The sequence below is a fragment of the Balaenoptera borealis genome, assembly GCF_965194805.1.
Source record: "Balaenoptera borealis genome assembly, chromosome: 1".
Lineage (NCBI taxonomy): Eukaryota > Metazoa > Chordata > Mammalia > Artiodactyla > Balaenopteridae > Balaenoptera > Balaenoptera borealis.
This window is the reverse complement of record NC_138860.1, coordinates 77,066,196-77,083,041: the sequence shown is the minus strand read 5'-3', so window position 1 is coordinate 77,083,041 and position 16,846 is coordinate 77,066,196. Positions and strand designations below refer to the sequence as shown.

The 16,846-nt window shown below is 44.2% G+C and overlaps 2 protein-coding genes across 7 annotated transcripts; one reads left to right on the top strand and one right to left on the bottom strand.

The window, feature by feature from the left end:
- Positions 1 to 21: 21 nt before the first annotated feature.
- On the bottom strand, positions 22 to 13,759 carry PFDN2 (prefoldin subunit 2). Of its 3 annotated transcripts, XM_082407580.1 has the most exons (5): positions 13,622 to 13,717; positions 12,542 to 12,615; positions 1,180 to 1,268; positions 914 to 1,037; positions 22 to 324 (listed from the first exon to the last, which is right to left on the bottom strand). In XM_082407580.1, the coding sequence occupies exons 3-5, from the start codon at positions 1,197 to 1,199 to the stop codon at positions 148 to 150; spliced, it is 321 nt and encodes a 106-aa protein (XP_082263706.1). In that variant the 5' UTR covers positions 1,200 to 1,268; positions 12,542 to 12,615; positions 13,622 to 13,717; the 3' UTR covers positions 22 to 147. The 3 variants fall into 3 exon arrangements, with proteins under 3 accessions (XP_082263706.1, XP_082263705.1, XP_082263707.1); XM_082407579.1 differs by lacking the exon at positions 12,542 to 12,615 and having other exon boundaries at positions 13,622 to 13,759; XM_082407581.1 differs by lacking the exons at positions 12,542 to 12,615; positions 13,622 to 13,717 and adding an exon at positions 13,570 to 13,592.
- On the top strand, positions 13,717 to 16,681 carry NIT1 (nitrilase 1). 4 transcript variants are annotated; one of them, XM_082406657.1, is made up of 7 exons: positions 13,717 to 13,851; positions 14,383 to 14,481; positions 14,748 to 15,002; positions 15,114 to 15,217; positions 15,432 to 15,565; positions 15,734 to 15,859; positions 16,135 to 16,681. In XM_082406657.1, coding segments are annotated over exons 1-7 (987 nt in total). In that variant the 5' UTR covers positions 13,717 to 13,849; the 3' UTR covers positions 16,402 to 16,681. The 4 variants fall into 4 exon arrangements, with proteins under 4 accessions (XP_082262783.1, XP_082262785.1, XP_082262784.1 ...); XM_082406659.1 differs by having other exon boundaries at positions 13,792 to 13,882; XM_082406658.1 differs by lacking the exon at positions 13,717 to 13,851 and adding an exon at positions 13,945 to 13,965.
- The last annotated feature ends 165 nt before the right edge of the window (positions 16,682 to 16,846 follow it).

Below are 16,846 nucleotides of genomic sequence, written 5' to 3'. Positions count from 1 at the left end.
GTGAAAGCTTCAGGCTAGAGCTAAGCATTCTGAACAAAACATTTAATTAACAAAAAAAATATTACAATAGCAGAGAAAATAATAACAATAAAGAGAAATTAGAAGAAGTGGGAATCAGGGTAGAAAAAAATGCAAAGGCCTTGGTCTCTAGGAGACCAACACTCCAGCTGAGCTGGACTTAGCCCCAGCCCCTTCTGAGTTTTCCTTGGCTGCTGGCTTCTCGTCTTCCCCCATGAGACGAATGTTGTGCTTTTCCCGGAATTCATTTAGTTCTTTTCCCTTTGCCTGAAGCTGCTGTGTCAGTGTCTCAATGATCTTCTGTATCTAGAGGGCAAACGACAGGGATTATGTAAGGATTTCAGGACTCCCTTCCCCCATCCGTTACGGACTATGGTTGGGGGAAGTGAAGGAGTGATGATACCTCTAACCTCAACTTTAACCAAGTATTAATAGTAGAGCCCAGACACAAAAAGTATTCCTTTCTTAAAAACAAGGTTTATAAACTGTAGTATACATAAGAATCACCTGGGCTGCTTATTTTTAAAATGCCACTTCATGGCTCCCATCCCCAAAGGTTCTCAATCAGTGGGTACAGGACAGGGTCTGGGAAGCTGCATTTTAAATTAGTCCTCCAGGTGATTTGGATGCACGTAGCCATGGACTACACTGTGAGAAACTCCACTCTAACCACCTCCCCTCCCCCAATTCAGCCAGAAAATAGGCAGAGTCAGCAACTCCTTTGTCTAAGGAGTTAGACGTAGCATAGCTAAAGAGCATGGGCTAATAGGCTATTTATGCTGCCTTCAACACGAGTTCCTACCCACACTTTCCTCCCCCACATTCCCTAAAGCCCTGGCCTCCCTTTCCTTACTCCTTGGTTGCCCAGGGCATCTACACAGGGATTCTTGCTCACCTGCTCCTTGTTGTTCTCCAAGGCAGGCAGCACCTCTTTGACAGTGCGCTCCACCAGTACCCCTCCAACCATGCGGTAGCACTTGCGGGTTTCATCTACCTCCTTCAGAGTATCGATCACTAGGCTGAGGTAGGAGGACAAGGCAGGATCTGAGAATTCAGTCCCGCTCTGCTGCAACCCTCTTACAAAATGGCCCATTACCCCCCCCCCCAAAACCAAGTGGCCCATCCAACTCTCCTTGTGCTTGCGTCTCCCGGCTCCCCCACCTGTGCTCATTCAACTCCATCTCCAGCTCAGCTGCTTTGGATGCCAGGCCCCGCTGTTCCTGCCGAAGGCGGTTGAAGCCAGCAATTACCTAAGAAGGTGAGAAGGAGATAAAGGTGAGGAAGGGGACAGTGGAAATGGCAGAGGGTCAACGCAGGATAGCAGGCTTTACAAAGATGCAGTAGTAGACACCTATCTTGGAAAAGGAGTAGAACACAGTTTGCAGTTTCTAAATTAAGTCTGTCTGGAATTCCATTCACCCAACACTGAGTGCCTACTAGGTGTGAGTGAGGTATTTGCTAGGCCACCTTGCAGCTTCCTTTGGTGAGGATTAGGCATTTGTTACATAGGAATGGGTGTGGAGAGCTACTGGAGCACCTACAGTGGAGCTTAAACTCGCAGGTAAAGAGGGCTGTCAGGAAAGGCTTTGTAACGAGTAACTTTTTTTTTTTTTAATTTTATTTATTTATTTATTTTTGGCTGTGTTGGCTCTTTGTTGCTGCACGAGGGCTTTCTCTAGTTGAGGAGAGCGGGGGCTACTCTTCATTGCGGTGCGTGGGCTTCTCATTACGGTGGCTTCTCTTGTTGTGGAGCACAGGCTCTAGGCGCGCAGGCTTCAGTAGTTGTGGCACGTGGGCTCAGTAGTTGTGGCTCGCAGGCTCTAGAGCGTAGGCTCAGTAGTTGTGGCGCGCGGGCTTAGCTGCTCTGCGGCATGTGGGATCTTCCCAGACCAGGGCCTGAACCCGTGTCCCTTGCATTGGCAGGCGGATTCTTAACCACTGCGCCACCAGGGAAGCCCCATGTAACGAGTAACTCTTGTTTGGGTCTGCCCAGCATCCCTCCCATTAGGCAAGTGCCCCTCCTAATTCACTGGGGTTCTTGTGAGGCTCCTAATCACAGGACCCTTGCTCTTTGACCACATGGGCAGTGACCTATATTCTATACTATAGGAATTGAATTTTGGGTAGAGACAAACAGGTACAGAAGGCAGCTGGAGCTAAGACACCTATAGTTGTCCTATAAAGATGATCCTCCATTCCTATTCCTGAAATCCCCAAAGCTGCCCTAGTTATCGAACTCTGTGTGGCCTAGTTGTTTAATGTTCCTTTTCACTGTGTTCAATTCTGTGACCTACCACCATCCTTCTAAAACACTCTTTTAAAAAAAATAATAAATAAGTTGCCCAAAGCCTGTACCTGTAGCCTCTAAACCCTAACTGATACAGGCTTCCTGAGAGATAATGCCTTAACTGAAGCCTGAAGGATGAGAAACTGGGGTTGGGGGTGGGGTGGGTAATGGTACAAAAGAAGCATAATAACACACATAAAGGCCCAGAGAAGTGATTACCACCAGCTTCTTGTTCCCCAGAAACTGAGCAGAGAATTAAAACAGTGTGAAAATCAGACAGGGTACTAATACCACCACCAGCATCACTTCTAGTATAGGGCTCTGATGACTGTATCTGGAAAGAAATATCAGATGAAAGACAAAAGACCAGGTTTCAAGTTTTGTCTCTGCCACATATTGGTTTTATGAACTCTGACAGACTTTTAGCCCTGTTCATTCAACCCTGGCTACACATTAGAATCATCAGGGGACCATTTTTAAAACGTAAATAGTACTAGCCTCAGAACAATTACACAATCACTGGGAGTGAGGCCCAGGCCTCAGTATTTAAGAAAAGATCTCCCATGAAATTCTGATGTGCAGCCAGAACTGAGAACCACTGGGTTAATCTCTCTGAGCCTTAGTTTTCTCACCTGTAAAAGGCAGATGATACCTACTTCATAGGGCTGTTGTATCACGTGAATGAATTAATGTGAAACGGCTTTGTAAGCAGTGAAGTACATTAATTACTATTATGACCTTCTCTCCAAACCCAAAGTGTCCCTTGGACCCTCCTGGTCCACTGAGAGCAGTGAGCCCATTCATTCAAACCACTGCCAAATCTCTCACTCTCATTTATGTCATCTCAGGTCTCACTGCCATCACTGACTAACCACCTCATCTTTACTAGGATCCCTTATCTCTAGCTCTTTCTCTCTGCAAGATTCATATACAGCTAATACAGCTAATATACTCCAAATGACTGTCCTGTACCACCCCTACAGCCCTTCTACTGCCCAATAAATGACGGAATAAATTTGACTAGGAACTTGTCATTCCAGCAACTTGTTTCCTTCTCCCATCCATCATCCTTTCATCTCAATCTGCTTCATCCACTCATTTCAGCAAACGCCTTGGAAATCTCACTCATCTACAAGCTGTTTCTCCTTCACCTTCATTGCCTATATCAAAACTATTCCATTTATAATTAGCATTTTCTCCACTGTCAGTGTTACAGATCAAAATACTTCCATCTAAGAAAATTCCACAACTAAACTAGATTCTAGATGTTCTCCTAGCACCCAAATGACATCCACTCTTCTGCAAGTATGTCATATTTAACACACATTAATGAACTCAGCTTAAATGTCTAAAATTTCTGAGGCCTGAACTTATTTTCCTTAGTAATTAGTAGGAATCTACTTTTCAACCACCAATTTAACACAACTATAGGCAAAAAGATTTTAATTACAACTTTTCTTCAAATACTTTTGCTAATTAACAACCCCTATTTCCTCTTGGTCCAGTTATAGAGTTTATGACAACACCAAACTAAAGTAAATATATTTAAGTGTATGAGTTATCCACAGTTGTTATGGAAAATTTCAGCCACTGATGCACTTGAAGGAAATGAAATCTCTTAGCAGCTGACAACTAACTTTTAGTTAAACACAAAATAAGCTGATATTAACCTGCCATCTCTGGGGTCTGCCAGGTAATGAAGACAGAGAGGCTATGCTCTATTCCCACATTCTTCCTCCTAAAATACAACTTACTAGTGGTTTTCTCCCCTATGGCTTGACCTAATTTACCTTCCCTTTCCCTTATTTCGTGTTCTCCTAAAGCAGTCTGGCATGCGTAGGGATGGCCAGGTCACTGTTGACTCTCTCAACCCTATTAAATCATCTAACATATAAACATCCCTGCTGAAAAAGAATCCAATTAAAATACCAACTATTTTTCCTTTTTTTTTCTTTTGGCAGTGCGGCACAGCATGTGGGATCTTAGTTTCCCTGACCAGGGATGGAACCCGTGACCCCTGCAGTGGAAGCGTGGAGTCCTAACCACTGGACCACCAGGGAAATCCCTATTTTTCCTATTCTAAAGTAGTTTCAAGCCTTACAACTATACAGAGCTCTTTACATTCTCATATTTGGCATGTACAAATAACTTTACACAAGACACGATCATCTTTTTTTTGTTGTTGTTCCCAGTGGTTACGAATCCGCCTGCCAGACATAGAGAATGGACTTGAGGACACGGGGAGGGGGAAGGGTAAGCTGGGACGAAGTGAGAGAGTAGCACTGACATATATACACTACCAAATGTAAAATAGATAGCTAGTGGGAAGCAGCCGCATAGCACAGGGAGATCAGCTCTGTGCTTTGTGACCACCTAGAGGGGTGGGATAGGGAGGATGGGAGGGAGACACAAGAGGGAGGGGATATGGGGATATACGTATATGTATAGCTGATTCACTTTGTTAACAGCAGAAACTAACACAACAACATAAAGCAATTATACTCCAATAAAGATGTTAAAAAAAAAAAAGAATCCACTTGCCAATGCAGGGGACACGGGTTCAAGCCCTGTTCTGGGAAGATCCCACATGCCGCAGAGCAACTAAGCCCATGTGCCGCAACTACTGAGCCTGCACTCTAGAGCCTGTGAGCCACAACTACTGAGCCCGAGTGCCACAACTACTGAAGCCCACGTGCCTAGAGCCCATGCTCCGCAACAAGAGAAGCCACCGCAATGAGAAGCCCGCGCACCACAACAAAGAGTAGCCCCCCCTCGCCGCAACTAGAGAAAGCCTGCACGCAGCAACAAAACCCAATGCAGGGCTTCCCTGGTGGCACAGTGGTTAAGAATCCGCCTGCCAATGCAAGGGACACGGGTTCAGGCCCTGGTCCGGGAAGATCTCACATGCCATGGAGCAACTAAGTCCATGTACCACAACTGCTGAGCCTGCGCTCTAGAGCCCGCGAGCCACAACTACTGAGCCCACGTGCCACAACTACTGAAGCTACGCCTAGAGCCTGTGCTCTGCAACGAGAGGCCACTGCAATGAGAAGCCCGCGCACCGAAACGAAGAGTAGACCCCGCTCGCTGCAACTAGAGAAAGCCTGCATGCAGCAATGAAGACCCAGTGCAGCCAAAAATAAATAAATAAAATAAATTTTAAAAAACCCCAAAACCCAATGCAGCCAAAAATAAATAAATAAATGAATTTATATTAAAAAAGATATAATTGACATATAGCATTGTATAAGTTTAAGATATACAACATTATGATTTTATATATATATGGAAATGATTACCACAATAATGTTAGTTAATACATCCATCACCTCACAGTTCCTGTTTGTGATGAGAACTTTTAAGATCTATTCTCGGGGCTTCCCTGGTGGCACAGTGGGTAAGAATCCGCCTGCCAATGCAGGAGACACGGGTTCGAGCCCTGGTCCGGGAAGATCCCACATGCCACGGAGCAACTAAGCCCTTGTGCCACAACTACTGAGCCTGCGCTCTAGAGTCCGTGAGGCACAACTACTGAGCCCACGTGCCACAACTACTGAAGCCCGCGCGCCTAGAGCCCATGCTCCACAAAGGAGAAGCCACCGCAATGAGAAGCCCACGCACTGCAACGAAGAGTAGCCCCTGCTCGCCGCAACCAGAGAAAGCCCGCGCAGCAATGAGGAACCAATGCAGCCAAAAATAAAATAAATAAATTAAAAAAAAAAAGATCTATTCTCATAGCAACTTTCAAGTATACAGTACGGTATTGCTAACCATAGTCACCATGCTATACATTAGATCCCCAGAATTTGTTCATCTTATAACTCCAAGTTTGTACCCTTTCACCCCCTCTAATCATTCCCCCACCTCCCCCTCCAAGCAACCACCAATCTCCTCTGTTTCTATGAGTTAAGTTTTTGGTTTTTTATTCCACATATAAGTGAGATCATACAGTATTTGTCTTTCATTGACTTATTTTCACTTAACCTAATGCCCTCAGGGTTCCTCCATTTTGTCACAAATAGCAGAATTTCCTCCTTTTTTACAGATGAATAATATTCTCCTGTGTGTGTGTGTGACATTTTATCTGTTCACCCACAGAACATGGTTTTCTAATTTTTAAGGGCTATATAGCATTTACACCCTATTTATATATTTGTTAAAGCTATTCTTCTCTTGTTGGGACATTTAGGTTATTTCCAATTTTTCTGTAATAAATAGCATTAAGTATCTGGACAAATAGTAGAAAAATTTTACAGCCATTTCTCTTGAATCATATTCTCCAAAGTAAGATTAATGAGTCAAAAGGGTATTAACATTATTATAGTTTCTACTGCATGTTGCTATAAAGTTCTCCAAGATGACCAGATGACTTTACAGTGCTACCAGCAATGTCATGATTGTACCTAATGGTAGCTTATATTATCTTTGTTAATTTAATAATTTTTAGAGCAGGAAGAGAGCTTAATTCCAGAAACCTTGGAATCATCCTCAACTCACTATCCACACCCAATTAATCTCTAAATCATATCTATCTGTTAATACTAAATACCTCAAATCCATCCACTATCCTCTCTCACCTGTACTACTGGAACTTCCTAGCTGAGTTCCACACCTGCCTCCAGATCGGCCGGCCCCCTTCAATCCATTCCCCACACTTCAGCACAAGTAACCTTAAATTTAAATCTAACCATATTATTCCTATGCCTAAACCTTCAATGGTTCCCACTGCTCATGGGATAAAATCCAAACTCCTGAAGACAGCAGAAAGAAGTCCTATAAGACATGGTCCTTCCTGACCTCTCCCAATCAGTCCTTCTCCCACCTCTTACAGTCAGCACTATTGCCCAGTAGAACCACTTGTAGTTCCCCTATTCATTTACCTTCAGGCATTTGCATAGAATCCACACCTTACCTGGCACACTTACCCAAACCTCTCTCATTGCATTTTTCTCTGCCTAACTCTTAATTCTTTTTTTTTTTTTTAACTTTTTTTTTTAAGTGTTAGGCTTTTTTTGGCTGTGTTGGGTCTCCCTTGCTGCGTGAGGGCTTTTCTCTAGTTGCAGCGAGCAGGGGCTACTCTTCGTTGTGATGCACGGGCTTCTCATTGTGGTGGCTTCTCTTGTTGTGGAGCACGGGCTCTAGGAGCATGGGCTTTAGTTGTGGCGCGCGGGCTCAGTAGTTGTGCCTCACGGGCTTAGTTGCTCCGCAGCCTGTGGGATCTTCCCGGACCAGGGATGGAACCTGTGTCCCCTGCATTGGCAGGCGGATTCTCAACCACTGGGCCACCCCTCTAACTCTAACTCTTTCTTCAGGTTTCAACTTAGATTCTTCTAGGAAGCATTTCTTGCCATCCCCAACTCCCATGTTAACTCCTTCTATGGGCTCACATGTAAGCATATAGCAATTCCTTACATTTTTTGATAGAAAACTTTTTCTATTTTCATGTATTGTGTTCCTTATTTTCCACCATGCAGCCTGCCTTTTAATCTTTATTGTTTTCTTTGGAAATTTAAAATATGCAAATACAACCTCTTTTAAAATATCTATATCTTTCATAGTCCTACAATAACCTGCCTTCCTTCCACAATTTGCAAAGTAAAGGAGCCCTACTATGTGGCAGGTACTGTGCTAGACTTTTTTTTTTTTTTGGCTGCGTTAGGTTTTCCTTCCTGCGCCACCAGGGAAGTCCTGTGCTAGACTCTTTATTTCATTTAATTCTAAAACAAACAGGGCTTCCCTGGTGGCACAGTGGTTAAGAATCTGCCTGCCAATGCAAGGGACGCGGTTTCGATCCATGGTCCGGGAAGATCCCACATGCCGCGGAGCAACTAAGCCCGTGCACCACAACTACTGAGCCTGCACTCTAGAACCCGCAAGCCACAACTACTGAAGCCTGTGCACCTGGAGTCTGTGCTCTGCAACAAGAGAAGCCACCGCAACGAGAAGCCTGGGCACTGCAACGAAGAGTAGCCCCCTCTCACTGCAACTAGAGAAAGCCCGTGTGCAGCAACGAGGACCCAGTGCAGCCAAAAATAAAATAAATAAGATAAACAAGTTAAAAAGAAAAAAGTTCACACACACAACTGTAAAAAAAAAAAAGTCAAACTATTTCCACTTGATTTATTTTGATTTTCTTTTCTTTCTTTTTTGTTTAATTGATACCATATAATTTTGATAACTTTGGGGAAAATCTACAATCATTACATTTATCCCCAAAAGGTCCTTTGGTCTTCTTACCTACATGATATTTACTCTTATTGGGTTCAATGGAAGAATCAAAGAGGTAGAGAATTATGACTGGATGCATCTGGAAAAGCATTTTCTGGGCTATTGCTGCACTAAATATCTTCTTTTCAGTGCCCCCTTTTCTGACAAACATACTCAACTCTAAAAATTTCTTCGACCTTATCAAATGATGATTTGACCATCATCAAATGATGATTCTCATCCCTTCTCTTCATCAAATATTTTAGGACTAGTCTACATGCACTGCCTCCACTTCCTCACCTCCCAATTCACTTTATTTATTGATTTTTTTGGCCAGGCCATGAGGCTTGCAGGATCTTAGTTCCCCAACCAGGGACTGAACCTGGACCATGGCAGTGAAAGCACCGAGTTCTAACCACTGGATCGCCAGGGAATTCCCAAGTTACTTTTTTGTTGTTGTTACTTCTTTTTTGAATCTAAGTTTTTTCACCAAAAAAATGGAGATATCTGCCTCATAGGATGTTGAGAGGATTCATTAATTACATCAAGGACTTAGGACAATATCCAGCATATAATAGATTGTCAATAAATAGTGCCTGCTACTATTATAAAACATCTCCACCTAAATGTCCTATGGATACCTTAAACTCGGGTCATTCAAAGCTGAATTTTCTTTTACTCCATTTTAAACTGCTATTCTTCTTGTCTCCTATTTCTGCTAGTAACATGACTCTAGCCTGGTAGGAGACCCTAGTTTCATCTTTGGACACACCCTTATCCCATCAACTGTCAAATTTATTGCCTCTACCTCAGCAATTTTTCTTAGGCTTACTGACATCACCCTAGTTGAGGCCTTCATTACCTCTTGTCTGAACTACTGCAACAGTCTTCTAAATTATCTCCCCATTTTTGGACTCTCCAAATCCATCCTATACACTGTTGCTAATTTAATTCTTTTAGCACTTGGGTGATATAGAAAAATATTCGTGATATATTATTAGGCTTAAAAAGCAGATTATGGGGACTTTCCTGGTGGTCCAGTGGTAAAGAATCCGCCTTACAATGCAGGGGCCGGGGGGTTCAATCCCTGGTCAGGGAAACTAAAATCCCACATGCCAAGGGGCAACTAAGCCTGCGCACCACAACTACTGAGCTCACGCGCTTCAGCTAGAGCCCATGTGCGGCAAACTACACAGCCCACATGCCCTGGAGGCTGCATGCCACAACTAGAGAAGAGAAAACCCACATGCCACAACTAGAGAGAAGCCCGCGTGCCGCAACAAAGAGCCCGCATGCCGCAACTAAGACCCGATGCAGCCTAAAATAAATTAAATAAATAAGTAATAAATAAATCTTTTTTTAAGAGAAAAAAGCAGATTACGAAACAGCAAATAGTGTATAATACTAATTTTATAAAATTAAATATGTAAAATATACATGCCCTCCCTTTCCATCTACACACACATATACAAAAACATAAAGGAGGGGGGAAACCTCTCAAAGGATGTATTTCAAAATGGTAAGAATAGTTACCTCTGGATAGTAGGATCATGGGTAAAGTAGGCTCATGGGTAATTTATTTCTTATTTTGTACTTCTTCTTGTGTTTTCTACATTTTCTAAAATGAATGTGTATAATTTTATGTAATAAGAAAAAAAATCAATAGTATAACATATATCCTTCTATGACTCTCTCACTGCTTACATTAAAAAGTCCTGAATTCGTTGCCATGTAGACTCAGCTTGCTTTAAGGACTACATCTTTCTAACTTATAACTCATGATTTAGCTAAACTAGTCACTGCACTTAATGTCAATCTATGCTTTCCTCAGATCTCTTCTTACCCTATTCCCTATATTCTATTTCTACTGCCACCTGTTCAAATTTATCCAATCCTTCAGGCTCAGCTCAAATATCTCTAATAGGATTATGGTATAAAAAATAGGTCTGTCTGATGCTCAAGTCCCTCAATTAAAAGCTCTGCTCTCCCAGTTACTGACTCTGGGTAAGTTAGCTAAAGCCTCTGAAACTCAAACATCTTGAGGACCATACTGCTACTTCAAATGGCAGTAATTAAGTGACAGAAGATAAAACAAGTAAAGTGCCTAGCACAATGTGCCACTTGCCTCCATCTTCTCTATATGGCTCAAATTTGCAGCAGTGATAAATATAATATTTTTTACCCAGTGTTCTCTCTAGAACACAAACAAAGGCCAGAGAATGTTAAGCAAGGAAAGCCTCAGAACTCAATTACCACAATTCTTCAGTCTCTTTTGAGGGCTTCTTTTTCTCTACCACCCCTTAACTATTGGTTTCACTCCTGTTTTACTTCTTTTTTCACTTTCTGTACAAACTGTAGGTGATTTCATCCACAGCCATGGCTTTGTCTACCATCCATAAACTTATAATTCTCTAATCTGTATCTCCAACTCAGATTTCTTTCTGTAACTCAAGATTATAAATCAAACCACCTACTAAAGGTCTCTACCTGGATATCCCACAAGAAACCCAAATTCAAACTTATTTTCTCCCCAAACCTGTCCATCTTCCTACATTCCCTGTGGCACCATCAAAAACAGAAACCTGAGGGACAGCCTAGATTCCTCTTTTATCTCTTTTTCTCCACTTTCAAGTCTTGCAGTCCATCCCAAACTTTAAGTCCACCTGCATCCCAAACATGTCAGGCAGTTTCATGCCACAGTGTTTTTAAACACATTATTCCCTCTATCTAGAAAATCCTCCATTTCCTTCTTTGCTTGACTAACTTCTCTCATCCTTTAGAACTGAGCTGAAGGATTATCTTTTTTACAAAGTAATTAACACTTATTAAGCACGTAGTATATTCCAATCACTGTGCAAAACACTTTGTATGCGTTGTCTAGCCTAATAATTGAAATACAGTGAGGTAAGCACCATTACGTTTCCACAGAAGGAGAAGACCAAAAGAAGTAACTCATGGGAGGTCATATACAGGTAGTAAAAGGTAGAAATGTGATTCAAACACAGATCTATCTGAACCCAGTGCACTCCTTACACTCTTAGTCACCCCACTATACCACACTTCCCTTTCCCACCCACCCCCCAATCTCATAATCTCCTGCTTAGTTAGAGGTCCCTCCTCTAGCTGCCATTAAGAAGGCCTGTGAGGAACATTATAAAACTTGTAAAACTTACTGTTTGGCAACCCAATCAAAAAATGGGCATAAGACCTAAATAGACATTTCTCCAAAGAAGATATACAGATGGCCAAGAAGCACATGAAAAGCTGCTCAACAACACTAATTATTAGAGAAATGCAAATCAAAACTACAATGAGGTATCACCTCACACCAGTTATAAGGGGCACCATCAGAAAATCTACAAACAACAAATGCTGGAGAGGATGTGGAGAAAAGAGAACCCTCTTGCACTGTTGGTGGGAATGTAAACTGATACAGCCACTATGGAGAACAGTATGGAGGTTCCTTAAAAAACTAAAAATAGAACTACCATACCACCCAGCAATCCCACTGCTGGGCATATACCCAGAGAAAACCATAATTCAAAAAGACACATGCACCCCAATGTTCATTGCAGCACTATTTACAATAGCCAGGTCATGGAAGCAACCTAAATGCCCACTGACAGATGAATGGATAAAGAAGATGTGGTACATATATACAATGGAATATTACTTAGCCATAAAAAGAAACGAAATTGGGTCATTTGTAGAGATGTGGATGGATCTAGAAACTGTCATACAGAGTGAAGTAAGTCAGAAAGAGAAAAACAAATATCGTATATTAATGCATATATGTGGAACCTAGAAAAATGGTACAGATGAACCTGTTTGCAGGGCAGAAACAGAGACACAGATGTAGAGAAACAAACGTATGGACACCAAAGGGGGAAAGTGGCAGGGGAGGGGTGGTGGTGGGATGAATTGGGAGATTGGGATTGACATATATACACTAATATGTATAAAAGAGATAACTAATAAGAACCTGCTGTATAAAAAATAAAGTAAAATTCAATAAAAGAAAAAACTTACTGTTTGGTTTGTCTTTTCTCAAATGAGTCTGTGTGTTAACTTGAAAACAAGGTCTATTTCATTTATCTTTTTCCCTGTAACCAGCAGAAAGTCTGACACATGGCAGACCCTCAAAAAGTATTAAGTTCCTTCTCCCTTGCCTTTTTCCCCCTAAGTCAGAAACTATCTCTACTTCCCTCCCCAAAATTCCACAGCACTTTATATCTCTCTTAGATATACTTCTGCCTCACATTAGCATTTTGTATGTCATATTTTTCCCACCAGACTATAAGCTCTTTGACTGTAGGGGTCAGTTTTAAAGACCTTTATGCAAATACCTCTGCCTATAGTAACTGTTCAACAAATAACTGATAAATAAAACTATAATTTAAAAAGCTGTTGTTTTTACTACGTTTTCCTATTACGCAGATTTCTTCCCACCCCTAGTAAACACTAGCCCCACTATTAGCAAACCATGGTTCCCAAGCGACAAGGGGCTTTTCTGATTAATTTATCAAACGTTTCCCGGTGCTAGGCACTAGGGGAAATGCATGCTCGGATTTTTAGTAAAGGATTTCTGGTCTATAAAAAAAATTCAATCTAGTAATGACTCCCGAATCAAAACAGTATGAAACACTAGACTGTTCGAGTGTGTGAGTCACGTGTCTCTGCAGAGCGACGACGATTTTCAACGTGGTTTCAGGGTCCAGTAAGACTACACTCCCAGCCGTTGACTAATCCCCTGGGATTCGTTAGGAGCTGCCTTGCCCAGCCATACCCTGTTTGAAGGTGCGGAGGAAAATAGGGAAAGTGACCACCCATCTTTCCTCAGACTTGCGCATCCTCCCAGACCCTGCTTCTCAGAGCTTTTCTCTCCCCCAGGCTCACTCAACACCCCGAGGGGGCGTGGCTTTCACCTACCAATCCGCCTACTCTCTCCCCGGGGGCTCGGCTAGCTTCTCCAAGGACCCTCCCCTCTCTGGGTGGCCACGCAAATGTGGGACTGGAGTAAAGGTCTGCACCAGGAGCAGGCTTCCCCCTGTTCTCACATCGACTCCGGACCCAGCCGGGTTGTCCTCCTTCGCGTTCCCTGCTCCCCACCTGCTCTGCTGACACCGTCCCCTTCCCCGCGCCGCTCCCGCTGTTCTTGCCGCTGCGACCGCTGTTCTCCGCCATCTTCACCGCCTGCTGGGCTTCCGGCCTGCGTAGCTCAGCCCACCCTCCCTGCGTCACGTCCGGTCTCGGAGTTACCGCCCTCTCGCCCCCGGCGCACCCACCTCCAGGCCGGTCTTCGATTCGGATCCTGCGAATCGTTTTGGCCGTATCTTCATGTAGGACCTACTACCTTTCCCGCCCGCCGCGGTGACTCTCACCTGCCGTGCTTTAACTTGTGCAACAGAGACGCTGCCCCTGGGAGAGGCGGGGAAGGACGGGTTAACTGGAGAGTGGGGCGCGGGTTGGGCCCTGGGTGATGAGGAACGAGGGAGGGTGAACTTCCCCTCAGAGATTCTGGTGGGGGAAATATGCTTTGCGTCAATAAAACTGTGCAGGTGCACAGTCAAGAACAGAGGCTGGGAAAACCAAGGAAGTATCTTGGAGATGACTTGTGAACTGCTGAAACATTTGACTGAGGAAAGAGGCTCCAATTTAATGTGAGATCAAAGCCCTTTCCTCCATCTTCCCACTTTATGAGCTCTTCCGGTAGCCCATAATTACTTATGGTACAGAGTGTTTTGAAGACTTGGGGGGTTTTACAGGCGGGGCCCTGATTCAGCCTCACAGTATGAAGAGAGAAGTCAGAGGATCTTAGAAATGTATTGCTTGAGAGTGGGGTTGGTGTCCTGATTTCTCACCTTCTTCAGGTTGGGCTTCATCATCAGGCCTCCTCACCAGCTCCTGTCCCTTCTTTTGTGTCCTGGACTCCGGATACCTCGACTCTCAGTACTTTGTGCTCAGCCCAGGTAACATGTTTTGTTGTGTTCTCAGTGCCTGGCACATAGTAGATGCTCAATAAATGTTTGTTAAATGTATGGATGGTGGGAAACACTGGGGTGCCAGCCATCACAGAACATTTGATCAGTGGGTCATTGTGCCATGGGTCACTGTGCCCTGTAAGAGCAGAATCAAAGGAAAGTCCAGCCTTCCTGCCTCCCCATTTTAGCCTCTTATCATTAAACTTGGGTTTCCCCATGCTAGTCAGTCTGAGTCCTGCCTGTGCCATTCACAGACTCAGAGCCATGGCTGTCTCCTCTTCCTCCTGGGAACTACCCCTGGTGGCTGTGTGCCAGGTAACATCGACACCAGACAAGAAACAGAACTTTATAACATGTGCTGAGCTGATTCGGGAGGCTGCCAGACTGGGCGCTTGCCTGGCTTTCCTGCCTGAGGCATTTGACTTCATTGCACGGAACCCTGAAGAGACGCTTCACCTGTCTGAGCCACTGGGTGGGAACCTTTTGGGAGAATATACCCAGCTTGCCAGGTATCAGGGAAAGGGGGAGGGAGAGGTAGTTTCTTTCTGGGTAATGTCCCAGGATTGCCAGATATGAGGGTAGAGCCTTGAGAAGAGTTGTCAGTGTCCCCTCCCCCTCAGGGAATGTGGACTCTGGCTGTCCTTGGGTGGTTTCCATGAGCGTGGCCAAGACTGGGAGCAGACTCAGAAAATCTACAATTGTCATGTGATTCTGAACAACAAGGGTGAGACTCTTCAGCCTGCCTCTTCTCAGGCTCTTCTACCTAAGATTCTCCAGAATTCTGTGTTGTTTCTCAACTCTGTTTCCTTGGCCAAGGGTTTTAGGGGCGTTTGTATTTCTGTTCCTAGCCTATAAGCTATCTCCTCTTTGGGAGGAGAGGAACTAAGCTGGGCTTCTAGAGCACCAGCACTGAGTACTGTTTCTCCCTCTTACTCAAGGGTCAGTAGTGGCCACGTATAGGAAGACGCATCTGTGTGACGTAGAGATTCCAGGGCAGGGGCCTATGCATGAAAGCAACTCTACCATACCTGGGCCCAGTCTTGAGTCTCCTATCAGCACACCAGCAGGCAAGGTGGGAGTTGTGAAAGGATGAGGGTGGGAGAGGAGCAAGAGGGAGGGGAATAGGAATATTTTGAAGTGGTAGTAGAGGATAGAAAGCCCTAAGGAGTGGAGTAGCGGGGTTATGACCAGATGCTGTGACAAACAGGGCGGGGGACTAAACAGGCTGTTTTCATTCCAGATTGGTCTAGCTATCTGCTATGACATGCGGTTCCCTGAACTCTCTCTGGCATTGGTTCAGGCTGGAGCAGAAATACTTACCTACCCTTCAGCATTTGGATCTGTTACAGGCCCAGCCCATTGGGAGGTAAGAGGACACCTCTTTAGAACATAAGGGCCTTCTCTTACCTCATTCTCCTCCCTTGGCTCTACCAGTTAAAAGATTTTCTTCTCCTTCCCACTTAGTGGGAAAATTCACTTCCCCAGATTGTTGCCTCTCAGAATAGTTAACATAGTAAATCATTCATAGGCAATTATCAGAATGGTCACAGTGGGTAGATTGGCCTGTAATGTCCATGGCCTATCACTTCCCTACTAGCTGCTACCTGTACTTAAGTCAACGCCTATCTCCTCCATCCCCAGGTGTTGCTGCGGGCCCGTGCCATTGAAAGCCAGTGCTACGTAGTGGCGGCAGCACAGTGTGGACGGCACCATGAGAAGAGAGCAAGTTATGGCCATAGCATGGTGGTAGATCCCTGGGGAACAGTGGTGGCCCGCTGCTCTGAAGGACCAGGCCTCTGCCTTGCCCGAATTGACCTCAATTATCTGCGACGGTTGCGCCAACACCTGCCTGTGTTCCAGCACCGTAGGCCTGAACTCTATGGCCATCTGGGTCACCCACTGTCTTAAGACTTTTGACTTCTGTCCGTTGAGACCCCCATTGTGAGCTGGTGTTGCTGTGACTTGTAGGCAGGACCCAGGTGCAGCTCCCCTCACTTGGAGAACCTTGTCTCTCTTGCTGGAACACAGGCTCAGCTTCTTAGGAAAGAAGAAACTTTCACCTGAGCTCAGATTTCAATTTCAGAAAGGTGGAATTTTATATAGTCACTGTTTATTTCATGAAAATTGAAGTTATGCTGAGGGCTGAGCAGCACTGGCAATGAAAAAAATATAATAATCATAAAGTCTGTGTCTGGATATCTCTTTTGGGAGCTGAAAGGGGAGGTGGTATTGTACCAGCTGGACTAGACTCCAGTTCTAGGCCTCCTGACTCATTCAACATGCCTCCCTATCTAAATAAAAGTGCGACACTCAGTGCATGTCCCAACCCCATGCTCCCAAGCTTGGGGGTGGG